This window comes from Suncus etruscus, chromosome 1 (genome assembly GCF_024139225.1).
Source record: "Suncus etruscus isolate mSunEtr1 chromosome 1, mSunEtr1.pri.cur, whole genome shotgun sequence".
NCBI classification, from domain to species: Eukaryota; Metazoa; Chordata; class Mammalia; order Eulipotyphla; family Soricidae; genus Suncus; species Suncus etruscus.
The window spans coordinates 189941081-189961841 of record NC_064848.1 but is presented as its reverse complement, the minus strand read 5'-3'; the positions used below and the strand labels follow the sequence as shown (position 1 = coordinate 189961841).

The 20761-nt window shown below is 53.0% G+C and overlaps 1 protein-coding gene across 2 annotated transcripts; it reads right to left on the bottom strand.

Moving 5' to 3' along the window:
- Positions 1–93: 93 nt before the first annotated feature.
- CNTNAP1 (contactin associated protein 1) lies at positions 94–19910 on the bottom strand. Of its 2 annotated transcripts, none has more exons than XM_049778920.1 (24): positions 19619–19910; positions 18737–18838; positions 18465–18658; positions 17777–17924; positions 17483–17686; positions 14460–14644; positions 12502–12645; positions 11800–12061; positions 11387–11536; positions 10832–11003; positions 10309–10415; positions 10051–10170; positions 9509–9712; positions 9192–9348; positions 8983–9110; positions 8335–8520; positions 7659–7880; positions 7196–7435; positions 6123–6476; positions 5318–5445; positions 3980–4073; positions 3572–3817; positions 3432–3479; positions 94–1424 (listed from the first exon to the last, which is right to left on the bottom strand). In XM_049778920.1, the coding sequence occupies exons 1-24, from the start codon at positions 19683–19685 to the stop codon at positions 1108–1110; spliced, it is 4179 nt and encodes a 1392-aa protein (XP_049634877.1). In that variant the 5' UTR covers positions 19686–19910; the 3' UTR covers positions 94–1107. The 2 variants fall into 2 exon arrangements, with proteins under 2 accessions (XP_049634877.1, XP_049634886.1); XM_049778929.1 differs by lacking the exon at positions 19619–19910 and adding an exon at positions 19333–19442.
- Positions 19911–20761: the final 851 nt, after the last annotated feature.

Here is a 20761-nt window from a genome sequence, read left to right as displayed (position 1 = left end):
TGAGGAAATTCCCAAGTCCTCTGATTCGTTTCCTGCCAATCACCCCACTTCTCCTCTAACACGGCGCCAGCTACCACACACACAGACCCGAGCTCTGCCTCTCGGTTTTATTGGAACAGCTCCGAGTCTGAGCACAGCTTCAGAGTGGAGACTGGGCCAGGCCGGGTGGGGGCCACAGACCTTCCCGACACAAGAGAAGCAAACTGGACGGTGGGCACGGCACAGCACAGCACAGGACAATCACGGATCTTTTTTCTTTTCTTTTATATATAAACTGATAATTAAAAAATTAGAGTTAATATAGAGTGTTTTCTCTAGGGAAGGGCTTTGCAGTGACGACAACAACAAATATATAAAGAATGTGACCTCCTGGGCTAGTGCAGCAGCGTCTGAGCGGAGGGGAAGAAGCTCCTCATGCATTTGGAGGGGTCGAGCCTGCAGACAGGCACCGAGGCTATTGCATATCTTGGAAGAGGGAGGAGAGTAGAGGGCAAGCAGGTGAGGGCGTCTGCATCTTTTCTCTCTACATTGCAAGGTGGTTTTTGTTTTTATGGCTTTGGCAAAAGCATGTGAAGCAGAGGAGGTACTAAAGTGCTAAACTGAGGCCTCTTGGTCTCTGTAAAAAAAAAAAAAAGGAAACGGGTAGGAGGGAAGAACAGAGGAGCACCCCCCACACCCAGCTGAGTGGGAGCAGATGGAGGAGATTCTGCGGGGCAGGGGGGAGGCTAGGGGGTGTGATTTAGCAGCCTCCTCCCCCCGTACCCCTGCGCACCCCCACAACCCCTCACATCTGGCCCTGCTGAGATTTAATGTTTGCAGGGGGCAGCTCATCTCTGCTCTTCCAGGACCCAGGCAGCCGAGAGGATGGAGATGGCAAGGAGGGCCATCTCTGTTTTCTCTTTGGGGACAGACAAACAGCCAGGATCTGGTGGAATGGGGACAGGCGGGACCATGGTTTAGGCAGTGTGGCTCAGCTCTACCCATCAGACCTGGCAGGAGGGTTCTCCTCTGGATGAGCAGAGCCTGATGTCCCTGCATGGGTGGCAGAGGGGCAGGAATTGGGGGAGTCAAAGGGGACGGACTAATTCCCTGAGTCCTTCCCCTGGTTCATTCAGACCTGGATTCCTCCAGGATCTGAGGAAGGTTTTGTTCCCGAGGACCTGGGGCTGGGGTTGGGGTCGGGGCTGGGGCTGGGGCTGGAGTTGGGGCTGGGGTCGGGGCTGGGGTAGGAACTTGTGAGGGAGCTGGTGTAGGAGCAGGGGCCTGGGCTGGGCCTGAAGTCGCAGGGGGAGGTTTGCCACCAGGTGGGTAATCGTGGGCGGCCTTGGGCTCATTGGTGTGGTAAGAGCCCTTGTAGCGATGATTTTGCAGATAGAAGAGCACCAACATTCCCACCAGCCCCAGCAGCAAGAAGGCCACCAAAACTGAAAGGAAGAAAGGAACAGTTCAGTTGGGTGGGAGGGAATTGGGTCAGTGGTGAAAAGATGGGGACCAGGGTGGTGGGCCTGGGGGTGGGAGCATTGTACACCTGAAAGCCCTGTTGTAAACAACTACTTAAATCAGTGTCTAAATAAAACACCTCCGGGGACACACCTGGCATCGCTCAGGGATTACTCCTTGCTCTGCGCTCAGAAATCACTCCTGGTAGGCTTGGGGGGAAATCATATGTATGGCATGCTGGTGATCAAACCCAGGTCAGCTGTGTGCAAGGCAAACATTACCCACTGTGCTATAGATCCAGCCCCAAGACGACACTTTTTCTTTTGGTTTTTGGGCCACACCTGGTGATGCTCAGGGGTTACTCCTGGTTATGTGCTCAGAAATAGCTCCTGGCTTGGGGGACCATATGGAATGCCGGGAGACCGAACCGTGGTCCATCCTAGGTTAGCCTATGCAAGGCAAATGCCCTACTGCTTGTGCCACTGCTCTGGCCCAAGAAGACACATTTTTAAGGACAAGGTCAGAAGTATAGGGTCCAGCTGTGTGCACACAGACGTGTCCTTTATATGAACAGCTCCACAACCATCTCAGGTTGTTTCTAAGTGTCCAGTATGTCTGAATTTGACTTATCCTCTGCCATCTTTTTATTTTTAGGGGCCAGAGGTCTTCTCAGCAGGACTACTAAGGCTCTAATGGGCACCCCACATGGCTTGTGGTTTGGATACTCAATCCATGCAGTGCCGAGGAAGAAACTTGCTCCCAATCTCTAGGGTGGTTTTTGGGTCACACACGGCACTGCTCAGGGGTTATTCCTGGCTCCAGGCTCAGAAATTGCTCCTGGCAGGCACGGGGGACCATATGGGACGCTGGGATTCGAACTGATGACCTCCTGCATGAAAGGCAAACGCCTTACCTCCATGCTATCTCTCCGGCCCCAGGTTGTTTTTTTTTGTTTTCTTTTTTTTTGTTTTTTGGGCCACACCCGTTAGATGCTCAGGGGTTACTCCTGGCTACACGCTCAGAAATTGCCCCTGGCTTGGGGGGACCATATGGGACGCCAGGGGATCGAACTGTGGTCCTTTCCTTGGCTAGCGCTTGCAAGGCAGACACCTTACCTCTAGCGCCACCTCGCCGGCCCCAGCCCCCAGGTTGGTTTTATTTTAAATATATTTTTGTTTGGTTTGGTTTTTTTGGCCACACCTGACTATACTCTGGAATCACTTCTGGCAGTGCATGGGGGGAGATCATAAGGTATGCCAGAGATGGAATACAAGTTAGTCGCAGGCAAGGCAAGTTTTCCCTGCTATACTGTAGTTCTGACCTTGTCAACCTTTATTTCTAACACATATCCCCAGGATCCAGCCCCTGTCCTCAACTCTCACCTATGTATAGATTCATTTTTTTTTGGGGGGGGGAGCGAGGATTGGGCCACATCTGGAGAGCTCAGGTCTTAATCTTTCTTTTTTTTGTTTTTTTTTTTTTTGTTTTTTTTGGGCCACATCTGGCAGTGCTCAGGGGTTTCTTCTGGCTGTCTGCTCAAAAATAGCTCCTGGCAGGCACGGGGGACCATATGGGACACCGGGATTTGAACCAACCACCTTTGGTCCTGGATCAGCTGCTTGCAAGGCAAACACCGCTGTGCTATCTCTCCGGGCCCAGGTCTTATCTTAACTCTGCAATCAGGGATTATTCCTAGAAGGCTCAGGAGACCATATAGGGTGCAGGGAATTGAACTCAGTTTGGTCAGTTTGCAAGGCAAACACCTTCCCTGCTATACTATCACTCCACCTATGACCCCATTTTGATAATTCAATTAAAACGCTACCATAGCATTTTAAAATCTCTAGCCATATTCTTCCTTCATTCAGCACAGCCTATCCTGTCCTCTGTACCCAGAGCCTTTGCCATCCCCAACCCTGGGGCAGATGTAGTGAGGGAATGTGGTCAGTCTGGGTAGAAGTGGGCGGACAGGGCTACAATCAGCTACTCACAGCCTAAAAGTATCGCGACCCATCCATCATCATGGTAATATGGGAAGTCTGAAGGGAGAAAGCAGAGCGAATTAAGAGAAAGCCCTTGTTAGCCATAACCCCCCCCTTCCCCTGAGGCCCTCTGTGACCCGGGCACACACCTGGGGGCAGATACCAGGGGTCCAGTTCAGGCGGCACCTCTGAGAACAGACGTGGCATGGCACCACAGTTGGATTCTGACAGGTCTCCCTGCACGCGGAGGGCCTCAGCCAACTCAGCGGTCATGGGGCGTGGGGTTCGGAAGTGGGTTTTGAGGGGAGCCACGTTGTTGAAGCGCACCCCGGACAGGCAGCCCGAAAAGCCTGGTGTGTTGTAGCGCTGGATCTCTGGGTCAATGATGCCAGTCTCTGCAGGAGAGGGAGATGGGGTGAGGCTCGCCCGTCCTGTTCCCTGGGCATTCAGGTGTTCCCACGCCTCCCCTCCTTCCCTACCATTTCCAGCCCCTTCACTCTCTTCTGGGCTCCAAGGACTTCCACCCACCACTTCCTGCCACAAAGCCCACAGCTTACCCATCACACGTCCGAGATACAAAGCCTTGGGTGAATCCAGCTGGCTGTCCACCAGCAAAGAAAATTTCTGTTGGGTCAGTGGGAAGTAGTCCACCTAGGGGTTGGGGCAGGGAGAGGAGAAAGGACCAGAGGCAGATAGAGCTAAGAGCATGCAGGAATTCTTGTCCTATCTGAACTGATGGTGCTAAACAAAACTAAAAAAGAAGTTAAAATAGGGGCAGAGAGACAGTATAGGTGTTAGGGCATTTGCTATGAAGCTAGTTCAATCCCTGGTACCACATATGGTTCCTTGAGCACAGCCAGGAGTGATCCCTGAGTGCAGAGCCAGGAGTAAGCCCTGAGAACCACCCCAATATCCCCCCCAAAGAAAAAAAGAACAAACCAGTGATGCCAGCAGACGAATTCTAGCTCAGTTCTAGGTGATCAACCCCTGAGCTCAGATCTAACAGTTGGCATTTCAGAACTTGGTACTGAGGAATGTGGGCAAATATTTGGGCTGAAGCACATATTTTGCATGTAGGAGACCCAATTTTGGTCCCTAGCATCACATGGACCCTGAGTACCACCAGGAATGACCCCAAGCACAGAAGAGGAGTAGCCCCTGAGGACTTTGGGTCTGGCCCCAAAACAAAAACTATTTTTTTGGCTTTTGGACCATACCAGTGGTTCTCAAGGATCACTACTGGCAGGCTCAGGGGATCATATGGTATGCAAAGGATTAAATCCAGGTCAGCTGTGTGCAAAGCAAGAGCCCTACCTCTCTGTCCCAACAACAACAAAAATTTTTTTTTTTTGGTTTTTGGGTCACACCCGGCAGTGCTCAGGGGTTCCCCCTGGCTCTATGCTCAGAAATCACTCCTAGCAGGCTAGGGGGACCAACCACCTTTGGTCCTGGAGCGGCTGCTTGCAAGGCAAACGCCGCTGTGCTATCTCTCCGGGCCAGGAATCTCTTTTGATTAGTTTGGGCGACCACAAGGGATGCCAAAAACTGAACCCAGGTTGGCCACATGCAAAGCAAATGCACTATCCCCCACTGTACCATCACTCTGACCCCAACAACAATTATTTTTAATAAACAAAAGCTTTGTTTTCTGAGCCATGTCTTTGTGGTTTACCACTGGTTTGACTTTAGAATGGCCCCTTTACTGAGTCCCTTTACTGTGCTGTGGAATGTGACACAGAGATCCCTGTCTACCTGAGCCACCCCCAGAATGCCTTAAGGGACATGGGTGGAAGTTGGCATGTTTTCTCCAAACACTTCACAATGGCCAGGTCTGGAGCCCCAACTATTCTCAGATGCTTCTACGACCTGACCCATCCGCCTCCGCCTGCATGTACCTGGATGAAGAGCTGGCGATAGACCCTTGTGATGTTGACGCTGTGTGGCTGGCCATCAGTCACTGGTCGCGTGGTGAGCTGGTACACGTAGGGACTGGTGCCCAGCTGGTAGCGCAGCTGCAGAGTCCCTGTGAGGCACAGAGGAGAAAGGAAGAGTCCCCTCAGCTCCCACTGCCCCCATCTGCAAAGAGTTCCTGGGGCTTGGTACCAGTGAGGCTAGCAGAAGGCATGTACCTATAAGATGACACCCAGCTATTAACCAAAAATAAAGGTGCTTCCCCCATCTTCCTCTTTCCTTTAAACCTTGTCCTTTGATATGTAAAAGCCCACCTGGATCACTTGACCTTACCCCTCCTGGTGAATTGGTTTTGGTTTAATAAAGAGTCAGTTTTGGTTTGGCACTCAGAGAGATACCATGAGGTGAGAAGCAAACTGACTCCATGATTCTTTCCTGACTGGCTGGTTTATTATTTTTATTTATTTATTTATTTATTTATTTATTTATTTATTTATTTATTTATTTATTTATTTATTTTGGTTTATGGATCACACCTGGCAGCACTCAGGGGTTACTCCTGGCTCTACGCTCAGAAATCACTCCTGGCAGGCTCGGGGATCATATGGGATGCCGGGATTCAAACCACCGTCCTGCATACAAGGCAAATGCCCTACCTCCTATCTCTCTAGCCCTGGCTCGGTTTATTAATCCTTACCAGTACCCTGCTTCTTCAGACCTATCCACCTGGTGTTGGAAATAACCACATGTGGGGTGATTTCACAATGTGGGAATTTATTTTACAAGTACCGTCCTCCTTGATGAGCACAGCCATGTAGTCACGTACAAAGGAGCTGACATAGAGCAAGACAGCAGGGGCTGAGCTGGTGCTGAAGCTGAAGGACACCTCCTCTCCTGTGACATTGTAGACAGGTCCGCGGTAACCTGGCACTGGCCGGCCAGGCCGTGGATAGTCAGGCAGGCGGTAACCGGGGCCGTGGTAGCCCGGCACATAGCCAGGGGTGTCGTAGCCAGGGACATATCCCGGTTCATAGCCTGGCACGGGGCGGCTCAGCATGTGGGAGAACTCGCGGGCGGCAGAACGCAGAGCTGACTGCAGGTTATAGCGCATCCAGGTACCCGGTTCGAAGAACCCGCCGATGTCTGAAGGCAGAGGGAGGGAGATCAGGACCCAACTGCGAAGTTGGGGGCAAGACATCCTCCCCACATGGCTTCTGCAGCTGCCCTTAACTGCAAACATCTCCACCACATACTGCCATTTGAGCATCTCTCAGAATGGAAACTAAAACCTAGAAAGATCTCCTAATTCAATCTGCATTGTACAGATGGGGAAATTGAGGCTCAGAGGTACCTGAGGACATACTGTGCTCGCTTGAAATGATCCCTTTGGGTATACCTGCCACTACCCACATTTCCAAAACAGTAACCCTAGCTTTTCCTACCCTCCTGGCTTCCCTGCCTCCATAACTTACCTGCTTCTCTACTCTCCCAGGCTAGCCTTGGAAGGAAGGACTTATTCTGGCAGGACGCATGCGCGCATAGTCGCGCGCATTCAGAATTTTGCTATCGTGAAGGTCAGAGTTTCCAAAAACATGTGTTTTGTAGGGTACAATGATTGTCAGACAGGAAATGGCAGGAGAAGGAATTGTGCTTGCATTTACTCATTACTTTTCAGCTGCTTTAGGACCTGCTGGCTGTCCCACCCCCTCCTTGCCCTCTTGATGCCTTGAGACTTACCCATAACATGTTCCACTGCCTAACTGCCCTCTCCTGTCTTCCCTAACAGTTTCTCTGTTCCCTCCTTTCTGCCCTTCATCCCATGATTCCCTGCAGCCCCCTGACCTCCCACCAACAGCACCAACCATGGTTACAGTAAGGCCCGTCAAATGCCGTGAGGTCACAGTCACAAGTGTAGTAGCTGTAGCGCTCCACGCAGCGGCCTCCATGGAAACAGGGGAAGCGGGGGTGGGCACAAGGGCCCGTGCAGTTGGGGAAGGTGCCCTCTGAGGCATTGGCACGGCCCTCCAGGTTCAGAGTCACCCCATTCAGACGCATGGCCCTCAAGCACCCCACAAAGGGCCGTCTCTTAAGCTCTGCAGATCCTGTGAAAGATGGGCAAGAAAGAGGGGTCATATCAGAGAGAGGGTCTACCCCAGGCTCAGGGAGCCCCACAAGGCAAAGAGGGGCCAGAGCCAAAGAGGATGTGGGGTCGTGACTCACTCCAAAACTGAGGGGACTGGGACCGAAACTATGGGGTCCCGGAAACCAGGCAAGCAGCCTTGGTTGGGGGAAGGTGCAGGTGGCATGGACCCGATCTCTGCTCACCGACGTAGAGGGGCTGGTCGTACTCCAGCCAGATGTAGGTCTGCAGGGGCATAAGCCGCAGCACCCAGGGCCGATGGTCCACACGAAGCCGGACCTGCTTGACATTGATCTCTGCCCGCACCAGGTGCCACTCGTCGTCATTGAATTCAAGATCATCTGAGTGCAGTGTAAGGTTCTCATCTCCGTTGCCCACATTAAAGGCAAAGACCACATCCCGGGAGGCTGGAGGAGGGGGAACAGTGGAGGATCAGGACGTCAAAACCCCTGAGTTCCTTCACCCACCACCACCCCATTTCCTCATGTCACTTTCCCTGGGCTGTTGTCAGGGATAAAACCCATCAGTGGCTGAAAACACTGTCTCCCCATTCCCCAAGACTGCAGAGCCCTGAGCCAGCTCCCCAGCCACAGCAAGTGGGTCACTGGCTTCCTTGTCCAGAAGCAAGAGAACGAAGACAGAGTAGAAGTCCTGGGCAACCCCAGGATTCCACCTGTACAGACGGAACCAGGCCCCTTCTAGGTGGCTGAAAGTCAGTGTTTGTTTTTTTTGTTTTGTTTTGTTTTTTACCTCTCAAGGGCCTCTGGTGTGTCTCTCACCCCAGCTTCAGCCTACCCTGATCTTCCCAGGGGCCATCAGTTCCCCCAGTGCCCTCCCCGGGTCTGCTGCTGAACCACTCACTGTTGAGTTCCACCCGTAAGTAAGGCCGCCGAAACTCCCAGAATCGGCCCCCCATGTTCTCCAGGAAGACTCCAGAGGGAGCTGAGGTCCTGAAGTAGAAGGAGACATCGAGGCTGTGGTTGGCCCGGATCGGGGGAAAGCGGAGCGCAGCCCCAGTGTGGAAGGAGATGGTGTTCCAGGAATTGCCTGCAAAATATGAGGGACAAAGGCATGTTGGAAGGCTGGAGGAGAAGGGAAGAGGAGTGGCCATGGGAAGGAAGGGAAAAGGAGGACAATCAGGGGCAGCCCAGGAACACTAAGGAGAGGATTGGGAAAGAAGTAAGATGGGGCTGGAGTGATAGATAATACAACGGGTTGGATGTTTGTCTTGCATGTGACCAACGTGGGTTCAATTCCCAGCACTATACATGGACCCCTGAGGCTGCAAGGAGTAACCCCTGAGTATTGCCAGGTGTGGCCCAAAACCTTCCCCCAACAACAACAACAACAAAAAAAGGTACAGAGGAGCAACACAGATCACATCCCAGCAGGATCCCGATGGCCTGGCATTGTGTCCCAAAGACTCCCTCAACTCCCCTACCACGGTGAAATCATGAAACCTGGAGGGAGAGAGCCTGGGCAGGCCTATGCGAGGATCTGGCCACTCACGGTCACCGTAGCAGCGCAGAGGTCTCAGGAAGAACTGGGCTTCGGAGCTGGAACGGTTGGTGTCCCCAATCACCACTTGGGTGACAGGCAAATGGTCCACAAAGGTCAGCAGGCCCTTGTCTGTTCTCCTGGGGGACAGACACAGTGGCTCAGCCCCAGCCACTGGGCTGCCCCCGGTTTCCAAGATCCCCCCCTCTCTCTGCCCTCACCACTGCGGCTGGTCCGCGTCACAGTTACAGTGTAGGGCAGGGTCCACGCAGCTGCGATCCAGCCCACAGGCACAGCGCTGAATGCCCGGCTGTGAGCCTCCCCAGTAGAAGTGCTGCTCCTCGTTTCGGCCCATCCAGAAGCTGTAGGGGTAACCTCCTGGGGGAGAGGCGCAGGCAGTTTCCAGGCCCCATCCCTCTGCCAGTCTTTGGGTTCCAAGACCCAGCTGAAGGGCATCATCACTCAGGGCTCTCTCCTCCGATGTCTCTGCTTCCCTGCCTGCAGGGCCCCACCAGACACCCCCTGGCCCTGGTCTCACCTGCAGTGTTGAGCAGCCGGGAATTGTAGCAGGAGAATTCGATCCACTGCTCACAGTGCTGGGAAGCATTGGCCAGAGCACCAACTTCTTCCCAGGAAGCGTTCCAGTACTGGACAGCCCCCAGGAAGGGCCGCTCCATGCTAGAGCCCGTTACGCGCGTGGTCCACAGCCTGTCATGCCGCACCACTGTCCAGGCCCGGTTCTCTAGGGAAGGGCAAGGGATGGATCTTTGGCCACAGATGACCCTTCCTGACCCATCTTCCCACCCACAGCCACCACTGAGGCTGCAAGTCCAAGTCAGGACACAGGACCGCAGCTCCAATGTAGTCCCGTGCCAGGCCCTCCACAGAATGGCAGCAAGTTTTGTTCTGGAGGGCTCTGTGAGGCCAAACTCCAGTTCCTGAGAGGTTTTTTATTTCCTCTCGCACCTTTCCCACCATAGCCTGATCTTCATGCCCAGCCTTCAATCCTTCCTTGTTTGCACCCATACCCTTGTCTTATCCTGTCAACTGCCCCTTCACCCCTCTAGTAAGCTCCTTTACCTCGGATGTCACAGTAGACCATAAATGGCTTTAGGGGGCCACTGCCATCAGGATCAATGGTGTAGTTTCCAGAATATTTTCCACTGAGGCGATACGCTTCGCAAGACTCCTTATACAATGCTGGTAGGCGTGTGGACAGGAGGCATTAGGGGGAAAATTATTAGGAGTCAGAGAGCTAGAAGAGCCAGTCCTAGCACTTCTTGAAGCCTCTTCTCCCCCAAGAGCCTTATGATCCCCCCCAATACCCCACTGGCTTACGATGGTGGCAGGTTTCCCCCTTGTAGCCTGTGAGCTCACAGTAGCAGATAAAATCATCCCAAGACTGGTAGCAGCGCCCATCGTGCTCACACATGTTAGGGTTGCACCTAGGAAATGGGTGGCACCAAGAGAAGAACAGCCTCGTTGGGAGCTTGAGGTGGGGTGTGGTGCCTATAAGCCTCACTCTCCGCCACTGAGAACACCAGACCTGGTCAGATGTGCCCCACTGACACCCACTGAACAAGACAGAAACAAAATGCTGAACGGACACTAGGAAGGCCTCGGCGCTCAAGAATGATGGTTTTTCCCTTCTCCCAGAGAATAAATAGTGCTGCTTGCCCTCATTCCCATATTCCCAAAGAAAACCCTCTGGAGCCACAAATAGAACTTTCTGAGCATGTGTCCCTTAAAGGATGAAACAGGAAGTGAGAGGTTGAGATGACTGAGAAAGATGTTCCACTCCCAGTGAGAACCGTGGACCACTTCAAAGGGGTCACCTTTTATGGGAGAGGGTTCTGGATACCTGTCAGTGATGCCGCATGTGTCAAAGAGGATCTCAGCAAAGGATCCGAGTTTCCGAAACTCCACCAGCGTCAGGTTGACCAGTTGACCATCCACCTTGAACAGCTCCATACAGCCGTGGAATGCTGTCTGGTTGGAGTGGCAGCCCCATCGACTGGCTGGCTTGGGACAACCTGGAGCAACCACCCCTGTGAGACCCTCCCCAGGGAAGACTCCAGAGACCCTCCCAGGGAGATGCCAAGGGAGAGGAGAAAAGGAAGGAAGACAATAGAAAAAAAAGGAAGGAAAGAAAGGAGAGGAAGGAAGGAAGGAAGGAAGGAAGGAAGGAAGGAAGGAAGGAAGGAAGGAAGGAAGGAAGGAAGGAAGGAAGGAAGGAAGGAAGGAAGGAAGGAAGGAAGGAAGAAGACTAAAAGAAACACTAGGCAAGGGCAGTGACTTTCTGTTGCCCACAGCTTCAGAAGAGAAAAAAGGATTCAAACCTCTAAGACACTCCAAGTAACCCCTTCTGGGTGGACTTAAAAGGGGCAAGGGGTCTAGCCAGATGGCCCTTCCTTACCCCCAAAGAAGTATGAGGTCCCAGTTCGGATCAGCAGTGGGTATGAGACCCTGACCTCTGACCCCTCGATGTCGTCAATGCTGATGACTGCATGGTTATCCTGGGCAGCAAAGTTCACTTCATGCCAGAAGCCATCATTCAGGCGGAACCCTGGGCAGGGGAGGAGGAACATACCGTCGAACCAGGCCCAGTGGGGAAGCAACAGTCTGTGTACCTCCATAGTTGCCTTCCACAACCCTGAGTGTAGACGCACCCCCATCCCTTCTCTGGAATATCTGCAGAATCATCAGCTGCCCCCGAGATGTCTCCCTGACCTCACCCCTAATATCTGCCTTCTGCCACTCCCCTCACTCCCAACACAGGGTCTCATCCCCACCCTTCACTGCCTCACCAGTATCTCCCAGCGGGCTCACCAGCAGCGAACTGCAGCTTCTTGCGGCCAGCCTGGGCGATGGACACGTTGACCTGACCTTCGCTGAGCATCAGCTCCACATGTCCCAGCCCCTCACCCAGGCTGGAGAAGACGAGCAGCCCCGTGAGGTCCCAAGTGCGGAAGCGAAAGGACACAGCCAGGCGGCCCCGGCGTGGGAAGCCAGGCACATATAGAAAGTTGTGGGGCCCTCCGAAGTTGACGGGGTGAGGGACGGGGTCCAGGCAACGGAATGCCACCTTACCCTGAGGGTGGAAGTGTAGGCACTCAGCAACCCCTGCTTAGCTAAGAGAGTGGCTCTGTGTGACTTTGGGCCCTTCTCTGAGCCTCCTCCTCCTCCTCCTCCTCCTCCTCCTCCTCCTCCTCCTCCTCCTCCTCATGGTAATCAGACGAGATTGTCTTAATTTGGGGATGAGGTGGCTTTTGTCCTCCTCAGAGTCCCACTCCTGCTCCTTCATTGGCCGAGAAGGGAGGGGTCCTCGGCTTAGAAATGAGTCACAAAATCTCTGCCAAAGAGATCTTTGCATCCCTAGGGTCTTGAATGTCCTGTCCTCTCAGACTCCTGTCTCCCGAGTCCCCTGTCCTATCTGATCTCCATCCTCCCAAATCTCCATCCTCCTGATCTTCATCCTCCCAGATCCCTAGCCTCTCAGATCCCCATCCTCCCAGATCCCTGTATACTGGCCTCGAATGCTATCCGTGAGTGGCGCCTGACAGCCAGGTCAGCGATGTTCACCCGGTTGAAGATGACATTTTCTATGCAGCCACGGAAGTTGTGCCGATAGGCCAAGTTCTTTCGGGCGGCGCCCACTAAACCCCCGATGAACATCTGCAGGATGGAGGGCCAGGGGTTCCCATAAGTGTGGGCCTGTGTGATTTCTCCCTTCCCTACTACCTTCAACATATATTTCCCCAGGTTCCAGGCCTGGCTTTATAAAAGATAGTGTTATCCCTAATCTTTTTTGGTTTTCTTTATTCAGGGGGTCACCTGGCAATGCTCAGGGGTTACTCCTGGTCTGTACTCAGGAATCACTCCTGGTGATGCTCAGGGAACCATATGGGATGCCACGGATCAAACCCAGTTTGGCAAGGCAAGGGCCTTATCTGCCATACTATCTCTACAGCCTCAACAGTGTTGGCTTTAAAACTGGGTCCTCCAGGCTGTCTGAGGTTTGGATTCCAGCCCTGACCACTGCAAATTGACTGCAAGCCCTCAGGTTAGTCATTGAACTAATCTGAGATTTTTTTTTAAATTAATTTGGGGGTCACACCCAGTTGTAATTAGGGTTTACTCCTGTCTGGGTACTCAGCTCAGAGATCATTCCTGGAGAGGCTCCGGGGACCATATGGGGTCCCGAGGATTCAAACACCCCTTTCTCCTATCAATCACTTGCAAAGCAAGTGCCCTACCCATGATATTATCTCTCCAGGCCACTAATCTGAGATGCCTGATTTTGTGATTAGATCCCAGGGCCTTGCCAACTCTACAGTGTGGGAGCAAGTCAAGAGGGCAGTTGAGTCATCTGTCGGATTTTCAAATTCAGTTCTCTGTAGTGGTGGGGAGGTGGTGGCCAGGGAATCTGTATGCTGATAGCAGCAAGGACAGAAACCCACACAGATCAGGGAGTGAATGCAAAGGCTTGGCAGCACATGTTTGGCACACAGAAGCCCCAGATTTGAGCCCAGGCACCCCCAGAGAGTGACCACACCCAACCTAGTACCAAACTGAGAGAAGTGCCCACAAAGCCCTTACCTAAATTTCGGTTTGAGATGTTAATCCTACCTGGATGGCCAGACCTACCCAGACCTGGGATGGGGCAGGTGATTTTGAATAAAGAATAAAAGGTTGGGCCAGAGAGATAGCATGGAGGTAAGGCATTTGCCTTGCATTCAGAAGGACGGTGGTTTGAATCCCACCATCCCATATGGTCCCCTGAGTCTGCCAGGAGTTATTTCTGAGAGTAGAGCCAGGAATAACCCCTGAGCGCTGCTGGGTGTGGCCCCAAAACAAAACAACAAACAAACAAAAAAGAAATAAGAAAGGGGACCTGAGCAATGGCACATCGGTAGGGCATTTGCCTTGCACGTGGCTGACCTAGGACAGACTGCAGTTAGATCCCCCAGCGTCCCATATGGTTCCCGCAAGCCAGGAGCGATTTCTGAGTGCATAGCTAGGAGTAACCCCTGAGTGTCACCATCACTGGGTGTGGCCCAAAAACAAACAAACAAAAAGGATAAAAGGTGCTGGCTGGAAGGTAGGTGAGGAGAAACAGCAAGGGAGACAAAGAGAGTTTCTGAGAGAGAGATATGAGTTAGGCAGACATGGCAGAGAAAAGCCGTGAGGGAATAAAGTGATCTGACTCTGATGAAACTTTAACTGAATGCTTGTGAATTATTTCTCCATTATTATCCTGCGTCTTCAGACCCGCCTGCCAAAGGGGCTAGAGGCTCCATGCCATGCCAAGGAGGCCTCACCCAACAGGTGAACTTTATATTGTATATTTAAATCAACACTTGACCATCACAGAGTGGTGGTGAGTAGCCAGTTTGTAGAGAGCAGCAAGGACTTTGAGGATGGGAAATCCAGGTCTTCTCACTGCTAAATACTTTCCCACCCACGTGGCCTCTCTCCCCTCCACTTACCTCATTGTCCAGGTTCAGCCTCTCAAAGTCGCCGTTGAGTATGAAGCGCTGCACGTAGCCATCCAAGGTGAAATTCGCGTCTCGCCCAAAGCGGTCCACCCGGACATAATGCCAGTGTAGGTCATTGAGGACGCCCCCAGCGCTCACTGTGGTGTGGCCCGGCCGTGGCTGGATGGGGCTACTGCCTGAGTGGGTGGGCAGGAGCGTCAGGGTCAGACCTCACACCTGGAGCAAACTAGGGTGCCCCAGCCCCCAGCAGGCAATGCAGAAGAAGGGCTTCCAGGAAGAGGGGATTGTACAAGCCAGGTAGATCAGAGCCAGGGATAAAGTATGTGGCTTAGAATATACTCCTTAAGGTCTCTGAGACTCTTTACTTATCTCCCAAACTTGGGGAAAAATAGCTGCCTCTGTCTTACTATGGGGTTATTATGAAAAGATAATGAGATAGAAGGAGATGACAGATGCCCCTATAAAAATGAGAAAGAGGGGGTTGGAGCAATAGTACAAGTAAGGCTCTTGCCTTGCATGTATGCTGACCAAAGTTTGATCAGGTTCCCAGTACACTGCCAGGAGTAATTCTTTTTTTTTTTTTTTTTTTTGAGGGACGGGTCATACCAGGCAGTGCTCAGGGGTTACTCCTCGCTCTGTGCTCAGAAATTGCTCCTGGTGGGCCGGAGCAATAGCATAGTGGTAGAGCATTTGCCTTGCATGCATCCAGCACAGGACAGACCCAGGTTCGATTCACGACATCCTATATGGTCCCCAGAGCCTGCCAGGAGTAACTTCTGAGTGCAGAGCCAGGAGTAGCCCCTGAGCACTGCCAGGTGTCACCCAAAAACAAAAACAAAAACAAAAAATTGCTCCAGGAACTGTCTAGGGTTCGCCGTGTGCTAGGCCAACGCCCTACCACTGCTATCACTCCAGCCCCCAAGAGTAATTCTTAAGTGCCACTGGGTGTACCCCAAATCAAAAAATAAAAAGTGAGAAAGTGAGTGCCTGCCTTGCCAGCATGAGTCAAATCCCCATGTCCCACAGGGGCTGAGAGCAAACATCAGCAACTCTGCTGTCTGAGTCCTGGCACCACTGCAGCTGGCAGGAGTAAGCACTGCAAAAAGGAGGGACACATCCTCCTCCCCCCAGAAAAGAGAGGAAGATGGTTACAGTGGTAATGCATGTCATGCTGAAATTATGTGCATGAAAAATCATTATACATAGTATTATAACCACAGATAGGATCTCAATGAAAAAAATAAAATAGGAGTCAGAGTGATAGCACAGCAGGTAGGGCATTTGCCTTGCACACGGCTGACCAGGGTTCAATCCTCAGCATCCCATAGGGTGCCCCCAAGCCTGCCAGGAGTAATTTCTGAGCACAGAGCCAAGAGTAACCCCTGAGTGCCCTGGCTATGGCCCAAAACCAAAAAGTAAAATAAAATAAGATATTTCAAATGAGGGCCAGAGCAATAACACTGTAGGTAGGACTCTTTCCTGGCATGTGGTTCACCGGAGTTCTATCCCCAGTACCCCATATAATTCCCTTAGCCCTGCTAGGAGTGATCCCTAACACAGTACCAGTAGTCATCCCTGAGCACTGTCAGGTATAACTCCAAACCAAACAACCGAATAAAATATTTAATGGGGGGCGGGTAGAGGGCTTCAGAGAGCATCCCAGTTAAAAAGATGTGCAAGCCAGCACCATGGCTAGAAAGTGCAACCCCTGGTGAGCACTGTGTGAATGTCACAGTGACCCTAGAGATCATTTCACCACCATCAGCTGTGCATGCATCTCAACTCAAGGGAGACTTCCAAAGAGCAACTAGCAGAAACCTCTTTGAGCCCCACCACTGGGCACTTGAACCTACAGTAGATGTGTGAGCTCAGGTGAGCACTCCTGCCAGATAGGGGAGAATAGAGGTAACAAAAACAACTACAAAGGGACAGGAGAGAAGCACAGAGGGTAGGGCATTTGCTTTGCATGCTTTCGATCCAGGTTTGATCCCTTGCACCCCATATAGTCCCCCGAGCCTGTCAGGAGCAATTTCTGAGTGCAGAGCCAGGAGTAACCCGAGTGCCTCCGGGGTATGACCCAAAAACTAAAACAACTACAAAAATAATCAGCATGTGTGTGAATGACAGTAAATGGGGAAGTGCCTTATCCCAGGTTATACCACCCTGTGTGGAACAGAGACTAGAACCCGTTCACCTGATGTGCTAGCACTTTATCTCCCAGGGGAAGGGCAGTTGGGGCCAGAGAGACAGTTGGAGGGTTTAAGCTTGCCTTGCATACTGCCCACCCATTCAATCTTTGAACCATATATGTTTCCCCCACCGAGCACCACCAGGGGTCACTCCTGAGTACAGAGCCAGGAATAGCCTCTGAGCACTGTCATGGCCCCAAACCAAACCAAATCAAACCAAACCAAACCAAACCAAACCAAACCAAACCAAAAAAGGTCCAAAAGGATAAACAGTACAGAAATGAAGGTATTTAGCCTCATTTCAGTCACATAAGCTATATAGGCTCCCCCAGTCCAAACACTGCCAGGAGTGATTCCTATTTGAGCCCCTGTTGTGTGAGGCCTCACTCCAAAAAATCAAGAGCTGGAGTGATGGATAATGCAGGGTGTAGGGCTCTTGCCTTGCACGTGGCTGAGCCCAGTTCAATCTCTACCAATCCCCTGAGTCCCTCCAGGAGCGATCCTTAAGTGAAGAGTCAGGAGTAATCCCTCAGCACCGCTGGATGTGACCCATAATCCACTCCAAAAAGGAAAATTAAAAGGGGCCATAGTTATAGTACAGTGGGTAGGTTCTTTGCTTTGCACGCAATCTGACCCAAGTTTGATTCCCAGCATCCCATATGGTCCTCTGAGCACCGCCAGGAGTAATTCCTGAGTGCAGAGCCAGGAGTAACCCCTTAGCACTACTGGGTGAGGCCTCCCCACGAAAAAAGAATCAGGTGCTGGGGGTGGGGGAAGCCAGCTGCCCCAGATCTTGGGGTGCTGCTGGGCACGTGCAGGGCTTACCCAGGCTCATGTGCAGCAGCAAGTGTGCGTCCTGGAGCTCAAGGGTTACGTAGTCGCCCTGGGCGCCCTCGGAGTGCAGCAGAAGTCCGTCTTTCTCCTCGGTTTTGAAGCTGAAGGCGACCACGTCCCACAGGCTCCGGCTGTACCCGCGCGGGAAGCGGTAGGAGATGGCATCGTCGCCGTCGAAGTAGAGCACGTCGGACTCTGTGCCAAGGGCAGTGGTTGTGATTGGGTGGGCGAGGGGCGACTACGTGTGTCCCAGCATGCCCACTGGTCCGCCCCATGCGCCCTTACTGTAGGGGCAGCCGTAGAGGCCCAGCCGGAGACCGATCTTGCCACGCGGGTTCCAGGCCAGGGGGACGATGCGGATGTATCGTGCGGTGAAGTGATAGTGTAGGTCATGGCGCACCACGGCAGACTCGTTCATATTCCCAAAGAAGGTCTGAGAGAGCAGCAGAAAAATAGGAGTGGTCACGGCTCCACCCGCCTAGCCAGTCTCCACCTACCTCACAGCCCTCCTGAGTTCTGGTCCCCCTATTCCACGACTATCCTGTGATGTCTTCAAAGCTCCAGACAGACAGGTGTCACCTCTTTCAGGAAACACCCCAGAATTACTCAAAAGAGGGGCCTGTAGCGATAGCACAGAGGTAAGGCGGCGTTTTGCCTTGCACATGGCCAACACAGGATGGACCCGGGTTCGAATCCCAGCATCCCATATGGTCCCCAGAACCTGCCAGGAGTGACTTCTGAGCACAGAGCCAGGAGTAACTCCTGAGCACCACCAGGTGTGACCCAACCCTTCCCCAAAAAATAGGTTTGAACCCTAGAAGTGTGTGCATACATGATGAATCCACAGTCACTCTGGATGGAGTCCCTGAGTCACATTGTCCCTTATGGCTACTGCTTTCCCTTGCTCCCCAAGCCCAGTAAAGGAGTCTCCCCCTAAAGACCCCCACCAGGGTCTGCAGGAAGCTCTGAGTACCGAGTTGTGCCCTTGCTGGTAGAAAGGTGTCCAGCTGTCCACCCGGTCGCCATAGAGCAGCATGTAACGGGTGACCCAGTCCCAGGAGTTAAAGGAGCCCTGTGTGGCCACGGCACGGATGCGGTGCTTCTTCATTAAGTCGATTTGGAGCCAGGGGTTTGGGTCCCCAATCCTGGGAGACCAGCCACTGATGCCTGGAAGGGAGGCGAGGATGTCACCGCTGCCTCCACTTCCAGCCCAGCCCCACCCTGCCAGGGTGCTGCCTTGCTCACCGTGCAGCCGGGCAAAGCGGGGTGCAGTGAAGAACCCGTAATAGGAGGAGGCGCCCAGGGAGCGGTAGTAGAGGGGCCCCACCAGCTCTTCGTCGCAGCCATCTGGGTGGGTTGGATGGAGAAGGACACAGGGGTCAGAGTGCCCTTTCCTTTCACTGAGCTGCTGGGGCTTCTCATCCCCCAAACCGGCAGCCTCAGCCCTACCTGAAAACCATCTGTCTACCTCCTTACACCCCCCCCCTCCAACCCGCTGGGCAATCTGTCTTTTTCTGAAGTAACCCCAAGAACAGACAAGACCCTCCCTAGGTCTGTTCTTGCGCTGCTCCCCAAAAACACAATCCCGGACCTCAGCTTGTAAAACCTGAGTCAAACATGGTACCCTTCTAGACCCGGCCCTTAGTGACAGCCCTGCCCCCACCGCAGGCAGAGCCACCATCATTAGCTCCCCAATCCTCAGGGTCATCACATCAACTCTCCCTCGGATTCTGGATCTCAAATCTAGTCCCAGCCCCAAACCCAGCTCCAAAGTCCAGCCCCAAACCCCTAGCAAAAAAAATTAAAAGAAAAAAAAAATAAGGTAACTCTGGCCCCAGCACCTCATCATCCTGGTACCCCCACCTCAGTACCAGCTCCTGCTTGGCTCCCGGGCTAGAAAGAACCAGCCCAGCCCTGCCACGCGCGTGCCAGCCTAGGAGCTGCATTGCGGAGCGCGGGGGAGAGGCAGGAAAGGCTAGAACCAAGCGAGCGCGCACCGGCCGGCCGGCTGGCCGAGAAGGGGCCCACGACCACCACCAGCCGCAATGCAGTGCGGCACCCGCCTTTGCACGTTGTAGGGTGCTCCCCGGCCCAGTCCCGCCCGCTTCCGAGCCCCCCAGCACTCACAATAGCCCCAGCCCCGGGCTCCCGACACCCAGACCAGCAGGATGCAGAAGAGCCGGAGAAGCATCATGCAGAGCGGAGGGTCCGGGCGGCCGCGTCCCTGTGCCCGAGTCCAGTTTGGATTCCCACCAGCTCGTCTCTCCGGGGTGGGGGTTCGCAGCGAATCGTCAGTCTCTCCGCCTCGCTCCCTCTCTCTCTCCCCCTCCTCTCTCCCTTAACCCTTCTCCTTCACCCTCTGATGCTCCAGTCCTCTCCCCTCTCTCCTCTCACCACCACCCACCCCTCCCCAGCCTCTCTCCTGGACCCCGCGCAAGCGCGCGCCTCAGCCCTGCTTCGAAAGGGCGGGGGTGAGGGGGCCCCCTGCATAGCCAACAGACACCCGGGAAAAACCCTGATGAATCTGAGTCTGGCAGGGGCCTGTGCTTGGGGAGAGGAAGACTAGGATTACTTGGGGACCAAGAAAAGGAAGGAGGGAAGGGGAAAACTGGAAATGCAAGAAGAGTAAGTTAAAGAAATATATATATACAAATATATGCATAATTCTTTATCTTATAAGGGTAAATTATGTCCCAGATGCCTTCCTAGCTCTGCAAACTCCACCCCCTTTTTTTCTTCCACTGCTGGGAATGGACTCCAGTCACCTCATACATGTAAGGAATGTACCTTTGCCTCTGAACCACTTCCCCCAGTCTGAATCCAATATTTTTTTTTATTGCAAAAATCCACTTTCAGTTGCAAAAACATACAGGTCAAAATTAATTACTCAGGGGGCTGGAGAGATGTCACCGAGGTGAAAGGCTTGCCTTGCACTCTGCTGACCCTGATTAATTTCCCCAGCACCCCAGATGGTTCCCTGCACCAGGAATAACCCCCCAAAAAATTTCTATTCAAGATTACAAGTGTAGCTAGCAAGTGAGGATATTCTCAAACCCATTGCTTTTCTACTGGTAGGGTGAAGAAAAGGTGGGGTGGACTAGAAAAGTTAGGTAAAGGACCCTAATCTCCACACCCACCTGCTTGGTCTCTCTCCCCACCCCTTCCTTCCTGTTCCAATGGTTAAACCTCTCCCCCCCCAGAGTCTATACTTCAGAAACCTGCTAACCAGAGATGGGGATGGAACCCACAGAACAGGTGGGAGTGGGGTCC